This window comes from Poecilia reticulata, chromosome 2 (genome assembly GCF_904066995.2).
Source record: "Poecilia reticulata chromosome 2, P_reticulata-male-v2, whole genome shotgun sequence".
NCBI classification, from domain to species: domain Eukaryota; kingdom Metazoa; phylum Chordata; class Actinopteri; order Cyprinodontiformes; family Poeciliidae; genus Poecilia; species Poecilia reticulata.
The window spans coordinates 1,653,407-1,677,636 of NC_088831.1; the positions used below are offsets into that span (position 1 = coordinate 1,653,407).

Consider the following 24,230-nt stretch of genomic DNA (forward strand, 5'->3'; position numbering starts at 1 on the left):
TCCCCCTGTACACACACGCACTTACTTCTCCTCCTCCCTTCCTCATCCATCCTGGGTTCTATTGTTGCTCAGGCTCCCCAATGTGAAGCTCCTTCAGCTTTCAGGGGGAGCCAGGGTCGAGGGGCAGAAGGGGGCAGAGGTGGTCTGTTTTGGTGGTGTGTAGGTGTTGGTCGGCGGGGGTGCTTAGGTCCTGCATTGTGATTTTGTAAGCATCAATGAGAGAGAAGGGGCCGACTGTGGCAGCAGGAGCAGCAGCACGGGGCCAGGACGCCCGGGCCCTTAAGCTGCTCTTCTGGGAGCTTGAGAAGCATCTGAAGAGGTAACCATGGCTGTTTTCATTACGCCGCTGGAATCTAAGCAGAAACATTTGGATTAAAGTTCCCTGCAGCCATTTGATGACAAGAGATACACATCCATTCGCTCTGCATGATCCAGCCCTTGAGGGCTGCCTTCCAGCACACTCTGTTCTTGTTTCTGCACATGTTCCACATGTTTTCTTTGAGTGTGTGAAAATATGCGATTGAAATGATTTTTCTGTAAGTTCAGTTGCAGCAGTTAATCACTACTGTCAAAGATAAGAATTGAGTTCTGCAAATGATTCATTTATCTCTAAGCACACTCTCCAAAATCCCAGACTTCATGTGGATGTTAACATGAACCGCATATTCCTACATATTCTTTTTAATCCATATTTTATCTCCGTCCACAGCAGAATAAAATATAACTGCTTCTTTTAGAGGAATGCAGCAGACATTTTTAGTTCCTTTGGACATCGCAAACACTCCGGAGGTTAGCTAAATAAATATATCTCACCAGGAAACATCAAATAATTCCTTTTTATTTTCAAACAATCTCTATGGAAGTGCAGTATTCACTTCTTTAGAATTTGTCATATTAAAACCACATATGACTTTTATTGGAATTTTTAAGAAAACCACATGATTATTCCACCAAAAATTGATTTTCACCAAAAGTTTTCCAGAGTTAAAACATTAGTATTGTTGTTTCTAAATGAATGTAAACTTGTTTTCTTTGCATTATTTGAGGTCTGAAAGCACTGCATCTTTTTCATTATTTTGACCATTTCTCATTTTCTACAAATAACAAATTTTTGCTTAGAATATCAGAGACATGTTGTCAGTAGTTAATAGAATAAAAGAACAGTGTTCATTTTACTCAGAGACATACTTATAAAGAGTAAAATCAAAGAACTGTTAATTTTGCAGTGGTCTCTTAATTTTTTTCAGAGTTGTATAGTGACTGTTGTTAACTGATGTTACTCGTCAGTCAGTCCTCTCTCACTGCAGAGCAAAAGGAGACGGTGGCTTATAAAGCAGATAAGATCGGTTTCTCGTGTAAGTATTGGCCGATTGCCCATAATTAAGGAAATCAAGTTGATATGCTGTTTTCTCTGTTCTGCAACTTATTGTATTTTGAAGTAACAGTAAAACAAGAAGGATTTTAATATGTCACTATTTTCTTCCACTTCACGATCGTGGCTTCTCAGTGTGTTCTATAATACAAAGTCCTCCTAAAAAAACACATTGAGGTTTATGAAAAGTAATGCCCTATAGCTTTAGACTGATTTTATGAAACTCATAAATGTGCACAGCATGCAAAGACCAAGGAGTATGAATGTATGCTTGGGAAGTAGCCCTTCTTTATCTGGCTGGTTTTTGTAGTTGTGTTGTGGTAGAGTAAACAACAGACAGTCTACAAAGGTTTGGCCTCTACCTGAATGGTCACGGACAGATTTTACTCAATAAGGTGCTTAAATCAGGAGCAGGTGGTTGAAGTGAGCTCAGATGTGAATCAAGGTTTACAAAATGCATGAATGACCAGTTGCTAGATGCCCACTCTGACTGAATGTTGACATGTGTTTGTGGTGAGGGGTGAAAAAAGGTGCAGGACGGTTTCAGTTTGACTGTTTATTTCAACTCCAGCTGCGCACACAAAATGTGCTTCCTCTCCTTTGTGTGCTGTTTGACTAGTTTCCATAGGAACGCCTACAATCCACACCTTAATGTGGTCAACCTGTCGACTCTTAACTCTGAGACGTTCATCTGAGATGTCTACTGTTTTAAATATCTTCAAATTATAAATATTTTGAGACTTTGGTCCACTAAGCAGCAGTCCAGTTCTGGTTCTCAGTCCATGTGTGGGATTCCATCCACTCATTGAGAAACTCTCCCACCTCCTTAAAGGGATTTAGCTTGACAAGCCTCCGAAAGCTGCAGTTATCTCTTTTACTGATGCATTGTTTCCTTCCACACTTTTTCTTTCCACTCAACTTTTTTCTCAAATTCTAATATTTACCCGAATGTTACTATATTCTTCTGCCAATACTCGAGACCCCACTTATAAATGTTCACAACTGCCTATTTTAATAGTTCAAACAATATATCTGAATTTGCACTGTGGAAACCATCTTTACTCTTACAGAACCTAGCTTCTGGTTTCCTTATCTCTGCTCTAAGGGGTATAGCAAATCAAAAATACATTTGCTCCAGGATTGGCTGCTTTGCGAATGCCAGCTGATAGTGTCATGTAGCTTTGCTTCCATGTATTTCACCTTAAAAAGATGGATTTTAGATATGATCAGAAAAATCTGAATACTGAATCACAAATGGGTAATAGGAACATTTTTCAGTATTTTTCCTACTAGTGTCATATTGAAACCCTGAGCACTATACAGAAATCTGCCTTGATATTATGTCATTTGATTTATTCTTTTAAAAGAGAATTTAGAGTCTGTTTAAGGGAGTCCAGAAGACAAAAATATATAGAAACTGTTAAATAGAGGAAAGTCTGTTTAATCCCAGCTCTTTGTTGTTAAAACTTACTGCCAGCAGGGGGGGATATCGCTACACCTGCGAACGTTATAGTGCTGAACAAACTTTTGTATTTGGGACTAAGACATGACTGAGTAGAGCAAAGCGGGTGCATCGACATGAAGGAGACATCATGTGTCCAGTTTTTGTTTTAGTGATTCAGCAGCTTGTTTTTCTCGATAAAGCAGGTGTAGAGATTATTACAATGAGCAACTACTTCCACAGTCCGACACGTGGGAGTGTCTGTGTTGCATATATATTATGTTAATGAGCTCCCCATCTCAGCCAATGACGAAGCTGCATGCGCTGTTTTGCCCGGAGAGGGAGCCGAGCTACGAGCAGCAGCAACCCGTCGCTTGAGTCTTTTGTGTACTCTGTCCCGGCTGCAGCTTAGCCAGCCACCCTGGAGGTGTGACGCTGGGGGGCTGAAATAAGAAATAATGCGCTTTTTTTCTACTTTTCTACCGCTGGTCTCCCGGTTCTTCCAGCCGCCCTGCCACCTCAGGGACTTTTAAATGGGTGGGATAGCATGAATTCCCAATGCTACACGGTGGCGATGGACCTTGGTGTTTGTCAGCTGAGGAATTTCTCTATCTCGTTTCTGTCCTCTGTGCTTGGAAAAGAAAGTGCTACAGTCACAGTTGATAATAGGTAACGTCTGCCATATTGACTATGCTGCATTAATATACTTGTTATGGATCAAATTTCTGAAATGAATGACTTCTTTTTACCCAACCTCACTGAAATAAACAGGCTTCAACATTCACTCATAGAAAGATTTTATTTTAAAAAGTAGCAGCCAATCAGGACTCTGCTTGCTAAGATCATTCTCATTTCTTCCCGCAGTGCTCAGCCTTTGTTACATCATTGTCTTTTGCTCTCTGTTTCTCTCGCAGCTCTTCAGGTGCAAGTGTGGTGGCCATCGACAACAAGATCGAGCAGGCGATGGTAAGCTGGTCGCTCTGTCTGCACGAGTGTTATGTAACCCCTTCAGTGATGCAGAGATGCTGCCACTGGATTCTGTCTTGGTTCAGTGTGCTGGTTTTCTTTTGGGGGGCTTCTGTGCTTTTAATTTCTTCAGCTTGTTTCTGCACCTGCTTGTTTGGACTTTTCCTGGTTTGGAGCTCAGTGTGGGCCAGGCTGGAGGCTCCCTCCTGTTTCTCACGCACAGCCCTGCTCTCCTCCAGTGTTGCCAGGCAAGCCGCAGCCTCCCCTCCATGCTGTATAAATAACTCGGCAGCCAGTTGGCTCCTCCCATCCCGATGAAGGAACATTTTGTTCTGTAGCTGAGGAGGAGACGGGAGGGGTGGGGTCCACAGAGGAGGGGATGCTGAGATTATCCAGCAAATCCTGCTGGTTATTGTCATCATGACAATAACCAGGAATGCTGTTTTTGTTTTGTTTTAATTTTCCTAAAACACATTAATGTCATAGTTAGTTCTGTGATCTGCAGGAACTAAATAAGGTCAATTATGATCAAATGATGCAAGCAGCTGGTAAATCTCATTTATTTTGATTTTAAAACTTAACATATTATTCATACCGCTTGTACTTCTTCACATTTTTATCCCATTTGAACTACAAGGGACAGAATTGTCAAGTAGAAGAAAAACATCCTGATTTTCAAATTTTTTTAACCAAGTAGATTTCTGAAAATTGCAGTGTGCGTGTGTATTAAAGTTGTAGTTGGAGGAAAAAAAATCAGATTCTTAAAGAATCAGGACTTTAACCCCTTAGAGGTCATCTCCAAAATATTTACATGTCATCTAATGGGTCACTGCTGTCCTCATGGCAGTTAAGGGGTTTTGACCAGACCACTCTAACCTATGAATATGCTTACTGATCTAAGCCAGAAATTTTCTACATCGGGATGGTGAGATTTCTGATTAATAATGAAATATTTAGGCATGCATTGATAAATCAAACCCAATTTCCTTAATTTTGGGAGATCAGGGATCAGCCGATACTTTCATGTGAATCCATCTATGATATCTACCTCTGCAAATGCCTAAAAATTAAAATGTCATCCATTTGTCTGCTGTGAGAGGTGTGACCAAAAGAACGGCCCACCAAGTCATGTCTGCATGTTTGCAGTTAGCAATAGTCAACCCGCTGTTGCCAATTTAGTAACTTCCTTTCTATATTTGGCAAAATCTCACAGACAAAAATCAGTGTAGGCCAAAATCAGAATTGGCAGTTCAGGATTTTTAAAGACTGGCCAGAAACTGCAATTGGTGCACCCTGAGAAATCCTTTTATAAAATTAAATGTTACGTTTTTAAATACACATTAACTCCATCCAACTTATAGCAAATGGCTAAAATGAGGCATAAAATATTTCAATCAGAAATACCACAAGAGAGATTCTGTTATGTTAAAAGTTCAGCATTTTATGTAGAATAATACAAATTGTTCATGGCAGGGGCTTTTATGTGAAATTATGAGGCTGTATTATTTGTATGAAATGCTGAGTAATAAAGCATAGTTTATGTAAAAGGGTCTGATTTCTGAGCCACACCTGGATGCCACTTTGTGTTTATTTCATAAACTCCTGTTACAGTTTCTGACTGAAGCATGTTTGCATCTCTGTCAGGACTTGGTGAAGAGCCACTTGATGTATGCTGTCCGCGAGGAGGTGGAGGTGCTGAAGGAGCAGATCAAAGAGCTGATGGAGCGCAACACGCAGCTGGAGCAGGAGAACAACCTGCTGAAGACGCTGGCCAGTCCCGAGCAGATGGCTCAGTTCCAGGCCCAGGTCCAGACAGGCGGATCCCCAACCAGTGCTGCCCAGGCTCTGCCCCCATCTGGACCCACGCAGGTCCTCCCCTCCACACAGAACTCCAGCACATCAGGATAACACAGAAGACCCACACAGGAAAGAACCCCACCACCCCCACCTCTCACAGGATGAAGGACAGGGGTGACGGAAGACAGAAGCTGAGGAGGAGAAGGAGGAAAGCTGACTTACTGTGAACGGACATTAGCATTAAAAGACTGACCCTGAGGTCATTTGGAGGCTTCACCTGAAAACTCTTTTGTTGCACATTTAATTTAACTGAAAAACTCTAGAGTTGCACCAGAGTGACTGTGTCTGTGTGTGTGTGTCCTCTTCGTCTTTTACTGCCTGCTTCAGACAATCGTCTTTGTTGTCCCGGTGATAAACGAGGGGAGAACACAGCGTGCCATTGTGGATGTGAACATCAGCCACCCAACCTGAACCATCTATGCTTCACTCAACCTGGAGGACTGCTAATGGAGGAACATGGAATCAGGACGCTTTTATTTTAACATGGACAGATTATAAAGATGTGGTTTTTCTTTGTGTTTTTTGCTCTTGTTGATGTAATCAATGTTATAACAAATAACCGAAAAGGTGAATAAATAGGACAAGACTGTTTGTAGGTAACTTTGTACAGACTAAATATTTCCAGTTCAACTCTGCCAAGTGCCTGGTTTCTAACCATAGATACATATATAGAGGCTTTTCTATGTTTCATGTTTGTGTATATATATATATCTATGGTTTCACCAGGTTTTAAACTACCTGTGATGTCTGAACTCAGGGTGGGAATAGAAGAGGATTTTTTCTTTTTTTTTTTTTTTACCTCCACACTAAGATGCTGTCTCTCCTGTAGTGACACGTGAACTCTCCTCTCTGCTGTTGCATCAAACTCACTTGCTCAAATGATCTGGACTCTTCACCATTTGATTTGGGGACATGTGTAGTTGTTTTTTTTTCTACTTTAATAATTTTTTTCCCGTCTTTTCGTACAGCCAAGTGTGTAAGTTGCTCATAGTGCGACTGGAGCGGTGAACACAATAATGTGACACTAGTCATGAGGAAAGAAAAAAATGCGTTGGCAGAATTATGTCCATGTGTTGTGCATGTTCCTTCAAGCCCATCACAAATGTGACATTTCAATTGCACTAGACAGTTGCACCTCAAATTAAAAAAGTATAAAAAATGGACTGTTTGCTTTTTTTAAACTAAAAAGGTTTTACAACTTTATTTTTACCAAGGTGTTTGATGCGATTGTTTCAATCTTCTTCAGCTAGAGATTCTTGCTGCCCATAACCATCAGCGTCTTCAACAATTCTAAAGAAAATTTTAATGTACCTGAAAAAAATGTTTTTATTTTGAATGAAACAAATCTAATAATTTTAAAATCTATAATTTCAGAATTATAAATTTTGAAATTATTGATGATTTTTGCACATGAAAAAATCTGCAAATAGGCAAATTCCACTATCACTCTGGTTTATTGAATCACTCTTCAATAAACCAGAGTGATTAGTGCTGCTACAAGGTGCCAAAAATTACTTTGCATTGCTGTACCTGAATCTTGCAATTAAACAACAGGTTTGATCCTTGAACACATGATTTATTAAGTCACATTCTATGCAACTAAATGTTTTTTTCCAGGACAGATAAGAAAACAAGAGTTCTTCATTGAATTCAGTGTGGCATGTCAGATGCTGTGATGAGCAGCAGATGCTCTATTTCAAGGCCAAATTGTAACCTGAATGTACAGCAGCTGGGATAATTTTAGAAACTCTTCTAGGTTAAAAGTCTCTTCCTGCTTGGCTATGTTGAGGTCATTGCAGCTCATTTTAAGGAGTCCAAATGCTCTAATCATAGAGATGTCATTTGCTTCCTGTGATTTCTTTGCCCTACTGATACTATGAACTCCTCCCACGGGCCAGCCCTGATCCTGGATCCTGACCCCACGGTGGCCGGCTGGGTGGCCCGAGGGAGGATCAAATGCTGCTCCTTCTCCTGTGTCCAGATGGCACTTTCACAAATCTCATTTCATTGACAAAAGGTGCTTTCCTGAAGCGGGCTGGTTTGGGCACAGGATGTTCTGAGAAGCAGCAGGATCATGCATGGATTAACTGGATCTATTTATGTCGTTGGCAACGTTTGGAGGCAGCGTCGTGCTATCTACATTGAGCAGAGATATCAATCTGCGCTTTGGAAGTTAAACAAATTCTGCTCCATTGTGTATTTTCATACCAGTGTTACCACACATGAAAAGACCAAGATGCCCCAAAACTGACCCTAAAAATCCTCTTTACAGCCGCATGAGGGCACCTCCCATCGTGTTGTTGATGTATTTCTTATTGCGGAGAAAGCAGGCAACCTGCTGGTTAAATCCTGAATTTCCAGACTGTCAATAAGCAGGCGTCCACCCTTTAAGACCAGATTTTGTGATTGGAATCAAGGAAGCAGACGAAGACCTTAAAGCATCACATAATACTTATAACCAGAGCATGTAAATCTGAGCTTCAGCCTTTTTAGTCTTGTAGTTTAATTTAATGTCCAATTCCAATAAAATAACCTCTTTAATACCTTCTGCACTAATCTAATCAAATTATTCACCAGAGGAGTCTTGTTTCCTGCTCCACATGCAGTCAATAAGGGTTCCCTCCCCCGAGTCCAAGTCAGTCACCACTGCCTCTGCAGAGTGAGTCATCTGACGCTACATCAGAGGCCAACACGAGGAACTCTGTGTGAGAGTGTGGACATTCCTGAAGTAGGTCTGCTGCCACGGTTACCCACACAGAGCCGTCGCTCTGTGTGGTTCATGTGGGGGTTTGTTTGGGGAAAACAGCAGTGGGACGGTCCAATGGGTTAGTCTCAAACTAAAAGTAACTCCAGAATGTTCTCAAGCTTTCAGATGCCATGGACAGAGGTTGTACAATTATTATTACATTATTTACCATGGCAGTGTTTTACACATCCAAAAAGTGTAAGAGAAATCAATTAGTAGAGTTCTGAAAATTTATTTTAAAGGCAGCCGTTCACACTCCCAACTCATCCACTTCTTTTGCGCAATGAGGCAACAGTCCCTCGACCTCCTCCAACCAAACAACCAGCAAAGTTCATGCATATGAAATTTCAAGGTCGTACATGTAGACATGTGACATAAGAAAGCTGAAAACTTTTCGACTTTAGTCGATTTTGCTGCTGTCATGTCTCATGTGTTGGGCTCACCAAGGATGGCAGAAAACATTTTGCCTTTTGCAGTCGTTTGTCTTATCTGTGTGTCGAGCCCTTCACTCTGAAAGAAAACTCCTCATGCACAAACCACTCCTCCCTCCACAGACCCCGACCTTCCACTTTCAATCTCTGAAGAACTCGGTTGATGTCAAAGACTCCATGAACTCCCAACATCTCACTTTATTTTCCATATTACTGGAAGCCAAAAAAAAAAAATAAAGAAATGATGGTGGGACGTTCACTTCCCCCAAACCAAGCAAGGAAAGTTCAATGATTTGTACATCCTCACAGCCTCAGACTACTGCTCTTCAAAACTATCCATCCCATCCTGCTCTGTGGCTGAAAAAATGGCTACTGGAAGTTCCATCCATCCATTCATTTTCTGCCGCCTATCCGGGGTCGGGTCGCGGGGGCAGCAGCTTCCCTCGGAGGCCCAGACTTCCCTCTCCCCAGCCGCTTCTTCCAGCTCCTCCGGGGGAACCCCAAGGTGTTCCCAGGCCAGCCAAGAGACATAATCCCTCCAGCGTGTCCTGGGTCTTCCCCGAGGCCTCCTCCCGGTGGGACGTGCCCGAAACACCTCACCAGGGAGGCGTCCAGGAGGCATCCTGACCAGATGCCCAAGCCTCAACTGGCTCCTTTCGACGTGGAGGAGCAGCAGCTCTACTCTGAGTCCCTCCCGGATGACCGAGCTCCTCACCCTATCTCTAAGGGAGAGCCCAGCCACCATGCGGAGGAAACCCATTTCGGCTGCTTGTATCCGTGATCTCGTTCTTTCGGTCATGACCCAAAGCTCGTGACCATAGATGAGGGTGGGAACGTAGATCGACCAGTAAATCGAGAGCTTCGCTTTTTGACTCAGCTCTCTCATCACCACGACGGACCGGTACAGCGACCGCTTCACAGCAGATGCTGCCCCAATCCGCCTGTCGATCTCCCGCTCCTCTCTTCCCTCATTTGTGAACAAGACCCCCTGATACTTAAACTCCTCCACTTGAGGCAGGACGACCCCCCTGATCCGGAGAAGGCACTCTACCATTTTCCAGCTCAAGACCATGACCTCGGATTTGGAGGCCCTGAGCCTCATCCCGGCCGCTTCACACTTGGCTGTGAACCGCTCCAGTGAGAGCTGCTACTGGAAGTTGAGTAATAAAAATTCTGATCAATCACACAATAGTTTAGGGCAAAAGGTCACAGGTGGGGTTGTGACAAGAATAAGGCTAAGAACATTAGCCTTAATGTTCTTAGCCTTAAGAACATTAAGGCTAAATCAATGTTAGCATTACCAAGTCAATGTTCAAATTTACCATTTGACTGGATGCACCTACATCTATTGTATTTTGTGGTTTAAATGTGACAAAATGCTATTTTTGTTAAGATGTAACATCGATGCCAATCGTATTGCAGCCTCTCTAAGTGACTAATGCAACACAGTTTTAGGAGGTTGGTTTTCTGGGCCTCCAGTCTGTTCCTGTTCTACTTTATCAAAGTCACATTTCTCAGAGTCACGTGTCCCTCCGCCGGGCCTGAGCCTTCTGAAGTTTCAAAACAAACCACAGACAGAAGCACATCTAGAACAACACGTAGCTCACACCCCTTTGGGGAGAGAGGTTAAGGGGTCCGGTGGGATTATGGCACATTAAATCCTCCACTTTTCCTTCTTCCTCCCATCAGCACCTTCCTCGCTTCTTGAAACTGTTCCTGACATCCTGAAAACACTCCTCACCACTTCAGCAAAGTAGCTGCTGTAATGGTTTTCACTCAGTGTAGCGTTTAAAAGTCAGTCTGGTGGAACTGGTTCTGCATTTTTCATCAGTGCCACTGTGAGGAATGACATATTTTTCATTTGTATCACTCTGGGCATTCCCCTGCCCAGAGTGAAACTTGGTGTCACCTTCACAGTGATGTCAGTAATGCGTTACAAAGTAACTATTCCACAAAAAAAGTTACAAAGTAGCACATTACAGACATCGGACCACTTTTTTTTAGTAACGAGTAATCTAACGCGTTGCAATTTCAAATCCAGTAGTCAGACTACAGTTAATGAAATCACTTTGCGTTACTGTGCGTTACCATTTTCTATTGTAATTTTATTTTAATTACCGTATTTTCCGCACTATAAGGCGCACCAGATGATAAGGCGCACCTTCAATGAATGGCGCTACAGTAGAGGCTGGAGTTACGTTATGCATCCATTAGACGGAGCTGCACTAAAAGGGAATGTCAACAAAATAGTCCGACCGGCGAGGAGAGCCTTCCGCGGGGCGTGGCTGAACGATGGTCGCCCTTCTCCGTTTGCGCACAGCATGTTCATGGAGAACGTGGTGCTAAATGACCTGCAGACGACCTGATTCTAGAAAGTGGGTAGGTAGATAGGTCAGTCAAACTTTATTAATAGATTACAAACCAGCGATCTGACAACTATCCCAGCATGCACCGCGTGCTTCTTCTTCTACCGGTGAAAATGAAGTCGGTGGGCGGCTGCTTACCATAGTTGCTAGACCTGTTGTGGCTCAATATTGCTCCATATATAAGGCACACCGGATTATAAGGCGCACTGTCGGTTTTTGAGGAAATTGAAGGTTTTAGGTGCGCCTCCCACACTGTAAAAAAAAGACAGTAGATTTACGGTAAAGAACGGTAAAAGACCAACAGTTTTTGACCGTCATATCCAAAACATTTCATTACGGTAGAAATTACATGGAACTACTGTAAGTCGAAACTGCAAAAAAAGTCAGTAAATTTACGGTAGAAAATTGTGAAATACCAACAGTTACTGACCGTAATATCCAAAACATTTTGTTATCGTAGAAAATACATGGAATTACAGTAAGTCGACACTGCAAAAAAACTCCGTAAATCCATGGTAAAAAAGGGTAAAATACCAACAGTTGCTGACTAATATCCAAAGCATTATACTACCATAGAAAATATGTGGAATTATCATAACTCAATAAACATATATCCTAAGTAATTTTGACAGTCATTAATATAGAAAATACATTAATATATTGTAAAAATATAAGTAATTGTAAAGTTCATAGAAAAATATTCTTATACATTAAGAGAACTGTATGTTAGCCCCTCTTGCTTGGATGAAACTGAAGTTGGTTTCCAAATGCTGCTTCCAATTTGGGAAATGGCTAAAGGGCAATTCCACCTAATTTTTCACTACCATCAGCATCTTTAATTTACTCTAGCTAAAAAACTACAACACCTAGACTCTTCAAATCTGGACTAGATTATTCTCAACTCATATCAGAATATTTAAAACCAAGTGTGGGATTTGTGAAACCTTTATCTGATTTGTGAAACTTCAATAAAGAACAATTCTAGTGTTATCTAAAATCATAAAAGTTGTGAAGTCGCCCTTCATTGAAGTTTCATAAATTCCACACTTGGTTTTAAATATTGTGCTATTAGTAGAGAATACTCTAGAGAGTTTTTCATTTTGTTACTGTGATAAATAGCAGGGTTTACAGTAAATGGAGACTGTTATTTGTCATGTAAACAAATAATTATCTAGTTTGTATTGCTGCTTGTTCCTTCAGCATCAGCAGCAAGATTCTTTTAACTCTGTTCCTGTAGTTGAGTGTGGCTCAGGAACCTGTGGTGTCCTGAACTCAACACAATAAAGTCACAATGCGCTAGCTAAGGCTGCTAACTAGCAGGTGCTAGCTCAGGGTGCTGAGAGGCCAGTAGGCCTGATCTTGTCAGGATGCAGCTACTGTCTTTGAAATCAAGTTTCTGCTATTTTTGCACGTTCAGCAGAAGGAGAAGGAAACACATTTCTGCATCACATGTGAATCCCTTTCACGGTTTTAACTGAAGTTAGCTAACTTTAACCAACTGATAAAGAAATGTGTAATTTTTGTACCATGCTGTGTATGTACATGCACTATAGCTAGATATTTTTACTATATGGAACATTTAATTTTCCCAGATGCATCACTTCCATTAATGTTTCTGTAGGAACGACTGCATAGATTATATTTCTGGTCTACTTTAGACTGCATGTGCTTAAAGTTATTGTTAATGGCAGAAGCAACTTTTTCCAAGTTTGGTTCAGTAATTAATTTGAAATACTTTGAGTGTGAAATGTTCATGCATGCAAGTTAAATCTGTGAAGATCACATTAGCTTTTGTTTCAATACTTTGGTAATACTTGGAAGTATAAAGCTTGGCATCAGAGCTAATATTTAATATTTCTCTTTGACCTCTTGACTCTCACCCCCAAAATACTTGCACTAAAGTCACTGGGTCCATGACAGTTGAAGGGTTTTAAGATAAGGACATTTAAATATTAACATTTTACTGTTTTTCTCAGTTTGGGTGCATTTCTCAGAACAGAATTGAAATTCTTAAACCTACCTGTTCAATCTTCAAATTACTATGTCACTTCTGCACATCAAAAAATTAGTTTCTCATTCCTTTTGCAAGTTTTGCTTTTGTACATCATGTAACTGATTATGTACACTTCTCTGCTTTTCCCCAGTTGTAATTTGCATTAATCGTGTTGATCAAAATGTTAAACGTGTCTGTGTTGAATTCTCAACTTCCAAAACAGCATAAGTTCATTGTGTAAGTCTTAACATGCATAAGTCTTAAAGTTGTCATAATGTCAATCATATTTTAATTAATTTATAATTGATTCTTTTCTAAATTTGTCCTGAATTGGTAAATTGCTCCCAAGTGAGTCCCGAGTTTCTCTAACAGGTCAATGTATGAACCATTAGCTCAACCAACGATCAACCAGTTTTCTGAAACAGATTGAAGGTGTATCTTGTGAACCATCAGTTGGCAACAATATGGTCTATATAGCCAGAACACAACACAATGTTACATTTCTGAGAACTGATGAACAAGTATCTGGACAGAGTGAACAGCCAGAGAGAAGAAGAGGAGTGAGGCTGAGGAGGAAATAGTTGGGAGGAAAGCAGAAGAAGAGTCAGAAGAGGCCGAGGACATCTGCCAGTTTCCATCAGTCCAACATCAGGATATGGTTTGCGACCCACAACATGATGCTGATGGAGGTTCTCCCACCCTACTGTTCATTCCTTAACCCACTGAGGAACCTTTGTCAGCATGACGATGGAAATGAAAATGTAATGTAATTTCTACAGCACTGTACAGTTTTCCATGAGGAGATTGTTCTATGGTTCCTTTTCTACTTTTTTTGTTCTCTGCATTTCTGTCTTTTTCTTTCTGAATCACCGTGGCATGGTCCATCAATAAATTACAGCAAAAGCATAAATGTGAATTTTGTAGTCTCTTCCCATGACTAATCAATTTGACCATCTTATCTGTACATAGAGAAACTATAACTTATTATTTTGAGTCACTGGTATGTTAACTGACAGAATTTTGAGAGCTGAACTAAGAATTTGTCAAGCAAACAAATGCTATTGTTGCTGTTTCTATAAATTGTTTTGAGAAATGTGCTTACTGTTTTGGAAATGCCAACAATGACTTGAGAAATGCACCAAAGTGACTGAGAAAAACTAACATAGCATAAATTGTCTCAGGTGTATCTATTTGTTTGCCTGTATGAAAAGTGTACACATTTACAGCTTTGTTTCTGCTAGCTTGCAGGAATTGTAACTTACTTAAATGTTTGAAGACAACTTATTGGCCTTCATGAGACTCAGATAAATGGTGAGTATCTATTTCATAAATTGCCTGAAACAGTTATATTTGTTTTTATTTATGTTTTTTATTTGTGTATTTTGTCAGGTTGCAGAGGATCACACCTGTATTCAACAAACAAAGGTTTAGGAACTACTGAATTTTCAGTCAGAAATGATCACACCGCCTGGTTGAAGTCTCCATATGCAAGTCAACAAAGGTGAAACAAACATTTAAGCAAATGGTGCATTTATATGATGTTCATGTAGTGCATCTTTCTAACTTTTGCTTTGTTTGTTTTCCAGCAGAGAGGAAACACCCGATTGACAACATGTGAGTCTCAATTTCAACCTGTGACTGGGAAGACTACAACCATCCTGAGCAAAATCTGGACTCAATGTCTTGTTACTCTCAACCCAGAACAAGAATCCTTTTATCACCAGTTTTTCTTCTACAATAGGTTATCTCTTATGTGGACACATGCTGGGTTTTTTTTGTTTGTTTTGTTTTCCAGATCTCAGTAATACCATGAGGAAACTGGACAGAAGATAGAATTGTTGTTGTTTTTTTTACTAAATTTTTTAAATAGAAATTGTTTCTTTAAGTGGATTACTCGTAATCTGTATTTTTGTTTAATTTGAATTTATTTTCTTTATAACTTTCTGTATAGAAATGCTGACAAGTTACAGTACAACACACATAAAATGTAATTTTTATGGTAAAATTCTGGTAAGAAAAGCGACTGGTAATTTACCGTAAGGTTTTTGGTTTTTTTTACAATAAAATGTCAAGATATCATACAGTCTGGCCATTTTTTTCACTCATATAGAAAAAACTCACGGACCATATTTACTACGGCAAAACTACATTTTAATTTTTTATTTTACCATATTTAAGAAATATGTTATTTTATACTGGCAGTTTTGGTTGACAGATTTTTACCGTATTCTTAAAAAACGGTAAAATACTGCAATTTCAAAATAAAACTGGCAGTTTTGGTTGCCAGAATTTTACCGTATAAAGACGGTAAAATTCTGGCAACCACAGCTGCCAGTTTTTTTCCGTAAATTGAGGCCGTTTTTTTTTACAGTGCAGGTGAAAGAGAAGTATACTTCAAACATACTTAAATTTGTGAAAGTACACTTTAAGTATACTAAATATTAAGTGTACTACCTATAAGTATATCTGAAGTATACTAAAAATACACTTGTACCAATTTCGAAATTAGAACTTTAAACACACTTAAACATAATTGTACCAAAATACACTTTTGATATTTTAAATAAAAGTATATTTTAAGTTAACAAAATATGAATTTGTATGAATTTTTGAGTGCCTTAATAATCTTTTACTATTTATTAAAATTGCATACAATAAAAAAAGGATAATCATGATGTAATTTTTAAGAAAGTATCCAATCAATTTTCAGATGTGTGATGTAAAACCTTATAATCACCGGCATTAGCTCCAGGTTTCACACTCCAGACCAGATGGTGGCGGTATTGCACATTTTCATTTATTAAAAAAAACACCACAGAGAAGAAAAAACTTGAAGCAGGGAAGATAACAGACACTTTTCAAATTCGAAATTTTTACTCGCATAATGCCTTAAAAGTAGAGAGGGGCTTGACAATAGTTACTAATTTTGGTAAATTCAAGCTGGTGACGTCCTAATCCGAGTTAGACGACAACACAACGGGACAACAACAGATGGAAATGAAATGTGTTTCACAAAAGGAGCCCAGAGGGATGAAGGCTGCTAAGTGTTGCTAGCTGGTGGTAAGTTTGCTTATTAATTATCTTCATTTAATTATAAACAGTGCAGTAAAGATATATAACTTACGTTGGTTTCTTAAATTATTTAACAATTTTATTGTGACTTGTATGATTATTACTATAGTAATCATTCAGCTTCATGTTGTAACTGCATGGAGGCTGTTTGTTGCGACTTATACTTTAATTCATAAACTAACCTGGTTTTAATTAAGCTCCATAAGACAGAGAGACTTTGATATTGTGAGGTTGTTGTTCTAACTCGTTCATCAATGATTTTATCTTCAACATATGTTTGCAGTCTAACTAAGCAAATGAAGATGAAAGAGGAAGCCAGAGAAATCGGCTAAACAATTTCCTGTCTCAGAAGAAGCTCTGACTCCACCAGGTCACCAACCAGCTCTGAGGATGAACCTCCACATTGTCTTCATGATGTAAGTTTGTTTTTTCAATGAGGAGCTAGCTACATTTTCAACAACAAAAACTTCTGTGTTACCAACACTTAAGTGCTTAATAAACATGATTTGATTTAAAGATAACTGGACAGAATTTTTCCTCTTGTTAATCTAACATTTCTCTTTCATACATTTTATTTGTTGTTGGCTTTCAGGGCCATGTGATGGACTGGTGACCTGTCCATGGTGAACCCTGCCTCTCATCTGATGGCTGCTGGAGATGGGCACCACCAGCCCCCTCACCACCCTGCAAGGATCAGTGTGTTCAGATCATGGATGGAAAGATTTTAAGGTAGTTTGTCTCCTTAGTCCAACAGCTTCATAGTTAATGCCAACATCAACGGATTCTATGACATTGCTGACTATTTTTTCTACTTCTAACATAAACAGGCAAAGAAGACCCAGAAATGTTTTTCCACCCCAGGCATCCGGTCCCAATCATCAGTTCTTATGATGTCACATACATGGCAAGTCCACAACGTCTTAAAACTGGTTTCTCTGTTTAATTGCTCTATTGTTCTTTTTTGTAGGTTCCTGTTAGGTGCAGTGAACGGGAATGTTCTGTTGTTGATCCTCACTTTCATGTTTTATTGTCACACTTAAATTTTCATGTTCATGTGTTCACTTTTGATGTGTAAACTGATAATTTATGTAAAGTTCATAAAGTTGTGAGTAAAATTGGACAATTTTAAAATGTCGGTACTAAAACTAAATATTTGAATTACCTTGGGCATCTTGTGTAATTAATCTTTCCATGTAATTTTAGCCTAAAATAATGTAAGTACTGTAGTGTAGTTATGCATGTCATGTTCAAAATAGGTAAGTAGGAATAAAGACTTTCACGAGTAATTAAAATTGTAGTTTATTATCAATAGCTGGAAATCAAAAATAAAAATTAAGTGCAACTTAAATACATTACTAATATATTAATAGTATATTTAAAATATATTTGAAGTAAATGAAATATATATTTTTAATATAATTCTGAGACAGAATTATTACTCAAAATATAATAATTATATCAAAATATAATAAAGCTCTGAAATATTTTATTTAAAAAGTATACTTTAAGTACACTCTAAGTACACTTGAAGTTGTTCAAAAAAAGTACGGATTTCCACTTATAATGTTGAACTTATAAGTGAAATATACTATTAGTTGTAATTTAATACTATTTAAATACTACTAAAGTATACTAAGCACAAAATTAGTTGTTCCAAAATAGTACAGTTTAAGTACATCGATAAAAGTATACTAAAGTATGTTAAAATTTAGTATACTAAAGTATACTTTTTTTTCCACCTGGGCTTATAGTGCGGAAAATACGGTACTCTGCGCGTCTTGGGGAGCAACCGCCGTGACAGTGTCAGCAGCGACAGAAATGTAAACAATGGAGGGAGGAGAGCAATGCGCATTTCGTTGCTAGAAAAACAGGAACTATTTTGAGGTTCTGTTGCCAAGTCCGATTATTGTTTCTATAGTTGCTTGCAAATGTAATGAGTTGCGGGTTCCGCTTTTTGGGGCTTGTTTTTGAACGTGAAGATTACGTCATTTGGGCTTGGAAATAAGCAGAGACTCATAATAAATCCCAGAATTTGTCGGTCATCCAGGTCGTTTACGTCAGACTCTCCCTGTCCATCATTTCCCGGATGATTTGTCCTGCTGTGTCTGTGTTAATGTTAATATATTTGCAATGAATGTCGTTGAGCTTTGCGTTGCACTCCAGAAAACTGCAAACATCAAGACTAATATGAACAGCGCAATAAATGTGAAAACAGCCACGAATGAACTGGTCTGTAAAGTTGTGCAACTAAAGGCCATTATAATTATTAATATTAAGATAAGTGTCACAACTCAGAAGGATATCCGAGTTGTGGAACTGCAGCATGAGCTCTGTGCGCTGCGCTCTGACAACAAACACAGGGCCGTAACGCAGAACCTGGGGGCTGGGGCCTTTAAAATCCTTCTTAAAGTTTTCTAGACAATAGTGGAACACACAAATTACAAACTTTTCTTGTACTGTTGTAACAATTACACAATCTCCCCTTCAGTTCAACCTTATAAGTGGAAATACATAGTTGATGTTACCATTATACAATACCTTGCAATTAAGTATTGGCAAAGATCAATGTAATATTCACATGTGGTAGAGCGCTGTTGTCAGCAGCTGCTGAAAGTAACTAAAAAAAGTTACTTTTAATGTAACTTAGTTACTTTCTAAATCAAATAGTCAGTAATCTAAGTTACTTTTTCAAGGAGTAGTCAGTTTTCTGATTAAAGTTACTTTTTCAAAGTAACTACACTCTAAGAAATAATTCTGTAAATTTACAGTAACATACTGGCAGCTATAGACGCCAGACGTTTACTGTAAATGCACAGTAGCTGTACCGTAATTAATCCTGACAGCAGATTACGTCAATGCAAGTACGGAATACATACTGTGAAAAAATGGTAAACTTCTGGCGTCTATAGCTGCCAATAGTTAACCGTTTTTTCGAAAGAACGGTAAAATACTGGCGTCTGTAGCTGCCAGTAGCTTACCGTTTTTTAAAAGAATGGTAATCTACCGTTTTTCTGAAAGAACGATAAAAAAAATGCTGGTACCTACAGACGCCAGTTTGGTATATATTTTCCTAACTGTGGCTAAAGGTGCTGCTAGCTGGTTTACTGTCCGATCGGAGGCTGTTTTCATTTTATACACAGTTAGAGAATGGTGGCTTGACAATGAGTAATGATGGTTATCTAACACTTTAATGCTGTTATTATTAACCTCACCTTTTATTATATCCTTAAGATAATGAGTATTCGAGAATTTTTCAGTCAGGTTTCCCGAGGCAAAATCACACCGGAAGTAAAGTTTCGAGTTATGGCGGCCATTGTCTGACGTCACTGTGAAAAGGGTCTATTAACATTGTATTTTTAACATACAACATCAACACTGGTAATCTAACACTTTTGATTATGCTCTGTAGATTTTGAGTAATTCCATAAAAGATTTATTATGGAAAGTATTTTTATCTTTCAGTTTAATTTTGTCTTTAAATTGCTGGTTCTCTAAGATGCAAATACAAGTAAAATGTCGTGCCTAGGAAAAAACTGTATTGTATAATTATTTTGCGGTAGTTTACTGACAGTCGTCAGTCTTGATTGTGACAAGAGAAGAAGACATCAAATTGACAATATCCTACCTAGGCCTGTCACGATAACAAATTTTGCTGGACGATTAATTGTCTAAAAAATTATTGCGATAAACGATAATATTGTTTCAAGACCTTTTGACACTGATTTAATGGAAATGACTAATAATACATGCGATTTCCTGATAGATACACTTTATTTTCAAAAGAACACATAACACTGGAACTGATAAACTAAATAAACAAAACAACCAAAAACAAAAATAAAATGGATTCTCAATCTCCATTAACAAAAAACGTACTTGAATAAAAACTAAAACATAAAGCCAAAGTGGAAATAAATACTGCATTCAACCAAAAGAGTGCAGATTATGAAGTCTGTATACTATATTGCCCTTCAGTAATCATTAGATTTAAATAGAGAAAACGGGCACATCTCACTACCTAATGCAATAGTTCATACTACACCATTTTTTGCCTCTATTTTCCCCTTATGACAATATTAGATCGTTGGCCGATCTAATCGATCATCCTGCAGTGTGTGGTGTGTTACAGTAGATCGTCGTGGCCGCTCCGATCTAAATCAGGGGTTTTCCCCCTCTGGGAGCTTAACGCTGCCCGTTGCATGTGACAGGTAGCCAATCAGAAAGCGCGGAGGGGAAATCTTTCTGAGGGGAAATTACGGAGGAGAATCCCAAACAGCTAAAACGGCGCAACCCGAAGTCCAGCGAACATCGGAGATAATTTGTGCTATCATTAATGTTTATTCAACATTTCGTGCAAAGAATGTAGAAATGACAAGGGGAGGAGTTGGAGCCAAATTGCTACCTCATTTGATAGGTTATAATGATTTTCATTCAGTCAGGACTTTATGCTGACTCTAGCCACATGCATCACAGGTAGATTGTAGTAAAGCATTGATTATTGCCTGATTTTAAAATTAGTTAACTGGACTTGTAGCCATTATTTTGTGCCCATGTGGCTGGACACCACACGGCACGACGAACCTGATCGAACCATTGTACCTAGGATTTCTGTCGGCTAATGTGTCTCTCAGGGTTTGAAAATGGGCCGACAACTCTTGTAATGTGCGCTGCTAGATTAAGGAAATGAGGAAGGGAGGGACAGTGGAGAGCACCGGAGCTGAGCCTCTTTTCATTCAGTGTCATCAAGAGAAAGGAAAAAGGCCGGAAGAGACAATAAAGCCGATAATTAAAATTAGGTCGATAGGTTTAATTTATCGTCCGATTAATTGATTTATCGTTTATCGCGACAGGCCTAATCCTACTGTATTTTGGAATAACAGTATGTTACTGCTGGAATTCCGCCATAAATTTACAGCCATTTCTAAGAGTGTATGCCATCACTGCACTTCCACAGCACTTCACTGAAAATGATTTGTTTATGTTGACTGACAGACTGCAACCTGCCACCAGACATGGCAATACCACTGAACTGAGATGACAAAGGCAGATAGCAACAAAGATCTGCTCGCCTAAACTTGCCTCCCCTAATTAAGAGCATTGTTTACAGTCAACCTGCTGTGATCTATGAACATTTTCATGTGGAGCAAATGTGGAATAGTAGCTGTAGAGGACTGGAGTTGGGCCTTTAGTCATTCATCCATTCATTGTCTTTAGCTTGGGTCGTATCTCTATCAGCTGTTGGATGACAGATAGAGATACTCTTAGAGTACTCAGCTGACCTAACAGTCATGTTTTTAGGAGAACCCAGACAAAAACTACAAATGCCCAGTGAGAACATGTGAACTCCATGCAGAAAGACTTCAAATCAACTTGACAGAACAATTACAACTTGTCTAATAGCAACACATTGCTGAAAATCTCTCTCCATTTTTCTGAGATGTGTGGTCCATCCTAGGTTGCAAACTCTACTACCTACTACTACTACTTTATTACGGCCAAATGTAGCATCAATATGAGATGAATTGATGCTTTATGTAGCCTGGTTGATTCGCTCCAAACTAGTAGATCATCATGGAACCATAAAATTGACAATTGGGGCAACTTAAAAATTTCTTCTATTTCACCAGGAGTAAAAATCTTCCAGACTGCTGAAGCTTGATTTCCACTGTTTGAAAACACGAGGAGCAGCCTGTTCTGTCTGAGTGCTGAAAAGCAGCAAGCAGAGGACAGGCATGGCCGTCATCATGCCAGGCTCTGTGCAGACACATTCAGTCGCCACTCAACAAGGAGAAGTGTCGACCCTGTGTGGTTGTGACCTCACACCATAGCAGACTCACTGTGACCCAGTCAGTGTGTCTGCTGATCATAGAGGAATAAACAGACCCAGTGCATTGTTTGTGTTCAACAATCGTTGAAGCTTTTCCATGCTAACCTGAGGAGCTGAATGCTGTCTGGTTGACATCTGCCCATCTGGATAGAGATTTTGTCAGGAGTGCACAAAACTCCTCACAGAAACCCACAAGTCCAACTCTGCTTACAGACACAGTTGGGGTGTACTCCGATAATTCTGAGGTCAGGTTTTATCGCTGCTCTGCTTCCTGTTTGCTTTCTTTTCTCAGATAGGAAAAGAAATCAGTAGCCTTGTCTTTCTTGCTCTTGTCATCCTTCCAGTCTTTCCTTGCATCGTTTACATTCAGGATTTTTTAAACTCTAGCAAAAGCAATTTATCTCAGGTCTTTGTTGCCTCCTTCAGTCTGTCACACAATCAAAGCCAAATCAGGAGGTTTTTTAGCTCATACCCATCAAGAGCTTAGATTTTAAGATAGAGTACTGTTTACCCCCAGGATTATAGACTAAAACCACCCACAAAAACTTTAAGACTGCTTGTAACTGCCTATTTCATTATCTTAGCACTGCCACAAAAGCTAACATGAATGGTCTCCAATAACACGCTCTTCTGTTGGAGATTCAGCCAATCAGCATCAAAGAAGATTAATGTCACCTCTGGATTGGCTGCTTTGCAACACTAGCTAAGTGTGTGCCAAATAGCATTGCTCTCATCTACTTCAGCTTCCCAAACATATATATACACACATAAATATATGTATAAAATGTCCTTCTCACCCTCCGCGGGTGGTCTCTTTCATCCTCTGAGCTCGGGTCCTCTACCAGAGGCCTGGGAACTTGAGGGTTCCTCCAGTATCTTGGCTGTGCCTAGTACTGCACATTTCTGGACTGAGATGTCTGATGTTGTTCCTGGGATCTGTTTTAGCCACTACTCCTGTTTGGGGGTGACTGCCCCCAAACAGGAGTAGAGTCATGCCAGTTGCATCCTCAGCATAATTCTAGTAAAGGTTTCTTTGACTGGAAGCTTCGAAATGAGGCAGACAAAAATATGGATGCACGTCAGAGGTGAATGTATGCAGTCAGACAAAAATGAAGTGCCCACACGAGACCCACAAAATAAACTAAAGGCGCCATTAAAAAAGCAGAGGAAGGGTCAGGAATTCAGCTGAAGTCACAAAACAGCAGCATGTGGGCAGGGTGCGTGAAAAACAGCAGATTTCGTGTTTCTAACAACAATCCCCGAGCCTTTGTAAGCTCTGATTTGTGTCAGCTAAAAGCAGTCTGTCATTTTCACAGCATGACACGTCAAAGTAAACCTGCCATTAGCTGACTCAGCAAACAGCGGCAAAGAAAAAGTGACAGTAAGGCTTGTAATGTGACATTCTGGGCTGAGCCAGTGTGAGAGAGTGAAGAGCGAGTCCTGACATAACGCAGTAACCATGTATGTAATTAAGCAAATACTTTATGTCACTTTCTTTTGAACTATTTTTGTGCTTTGCTAACTTACGAAAAACAATTTTATTAGGTTAGATCAATACTTCTCAAATAGTGAGAGAGGAGAGGCAGGACTTAAAAGATTTTTATTAGTTATTTCCCTTATTTGGAAAATATTTATCTTAAATCTAAAAACAATAAGGTAATAATACTGTAGGTTATTTAGATTTTATAATTTTTAATAAAATATTTTCACAGGAATGTCACCATGTTGTTCATTCTACAATGCATTCTGGGTAAATGCCGCATAACGGTCCAAACGCCTGGCTCCTCCAGCCAGCACAGTGATGAGTAATGTTATTAAGCTTTTTAAATTTGAACCAGAGAGCATTGAAATTGATCGGAACGTAGAAATAAGAAGAGGTGATAAAGGTGAGGAGGACCAAACAAAGGAAGAGTTGCCTGTAGAAGCTGGTGTTTTTCTGTTGCCTTCAGCTTTGTAAATGAAACAATAAATGACACGTACTTCTGGTCGGACTGCATGATCCGGGAAGTACTTCTATAGCTCTGTGTCCAGTTAGGCAACATCGTTTTCTTTTTGTTTTTTTGTTGTTTTTTTATCACAGCCGATAGTGACAGAGTGTGGCATTATCTAAAATTACTCTAGTCAAACTCAATATGATAAAGTACTCGAGAAAAGTTTGC

The 24,230-nt window shown here is 39.3% G+C and overlaps 1 protein-coding gene across 2 annotated transcripts; it reads left to right on the forward strand.

The window, feature by feature from the left end:
• The first annotated feature begins 86 nt into the window (after positions 1-86).
• Positions 87-6,797, forward strand: LOC103477739 (TSC22 domain family protein 1). 2 transcript variants are annotated; one of them, XM_017302988.2, is made up of 3 exons: positions 87-319; positions 3,728-3,779; positions 5,424-6,797. In XM_017302988.2, the coding sequence occupies exons 1-3, from the start codon at positions 216-218 to the stop codon at positions 5,685-5,687; spliced, it is 420 nt and encodes a 139-aa protein (XP_017158477.1). In that variant the 5' UTR covers positions 87-215; the 3' UTR covers positions 5,688-6,797. The 2 variants fall into 2 exon arrangements, with proteins under 2 accessions (XP_017158477.1, XP_017158475.1); XM_017302986.2 differs by lacking the exon at positions 87-319 and adding an exon at positions 2,822-3,482.
• Positions 6,798-24,230: the final 17,433 nt, after the last annotated feature.

What these genes read in the sequence shown, in the direction of transcription:
- LOC103477739 (XM_017302986.2), top strand. Translation starts at nt 3,361, where the DNA reads ATGAATTCCCAATGCTACACGGTGGCGATGGACCTTGGTGTTTGTCAG. An exon ending in ACAGTCACAGTTGATAATAG is followed by an intron (nt 3,483 to 3,727) that starts GTAACGTCTGCC and finishes TTTCTCTCGCAG; the next exon opens with CTCTTCAGGTGCAAGTGTGG. An exon ending in ACAAGATCGAGCAGGCGATG is followed by an intron (nt 3,780 to 5,423) that starts GTAAGCTGGTCG and finishes CATCTCTGTCAG; the next exon opens with GACTTGGTGAAGAGCCACTT.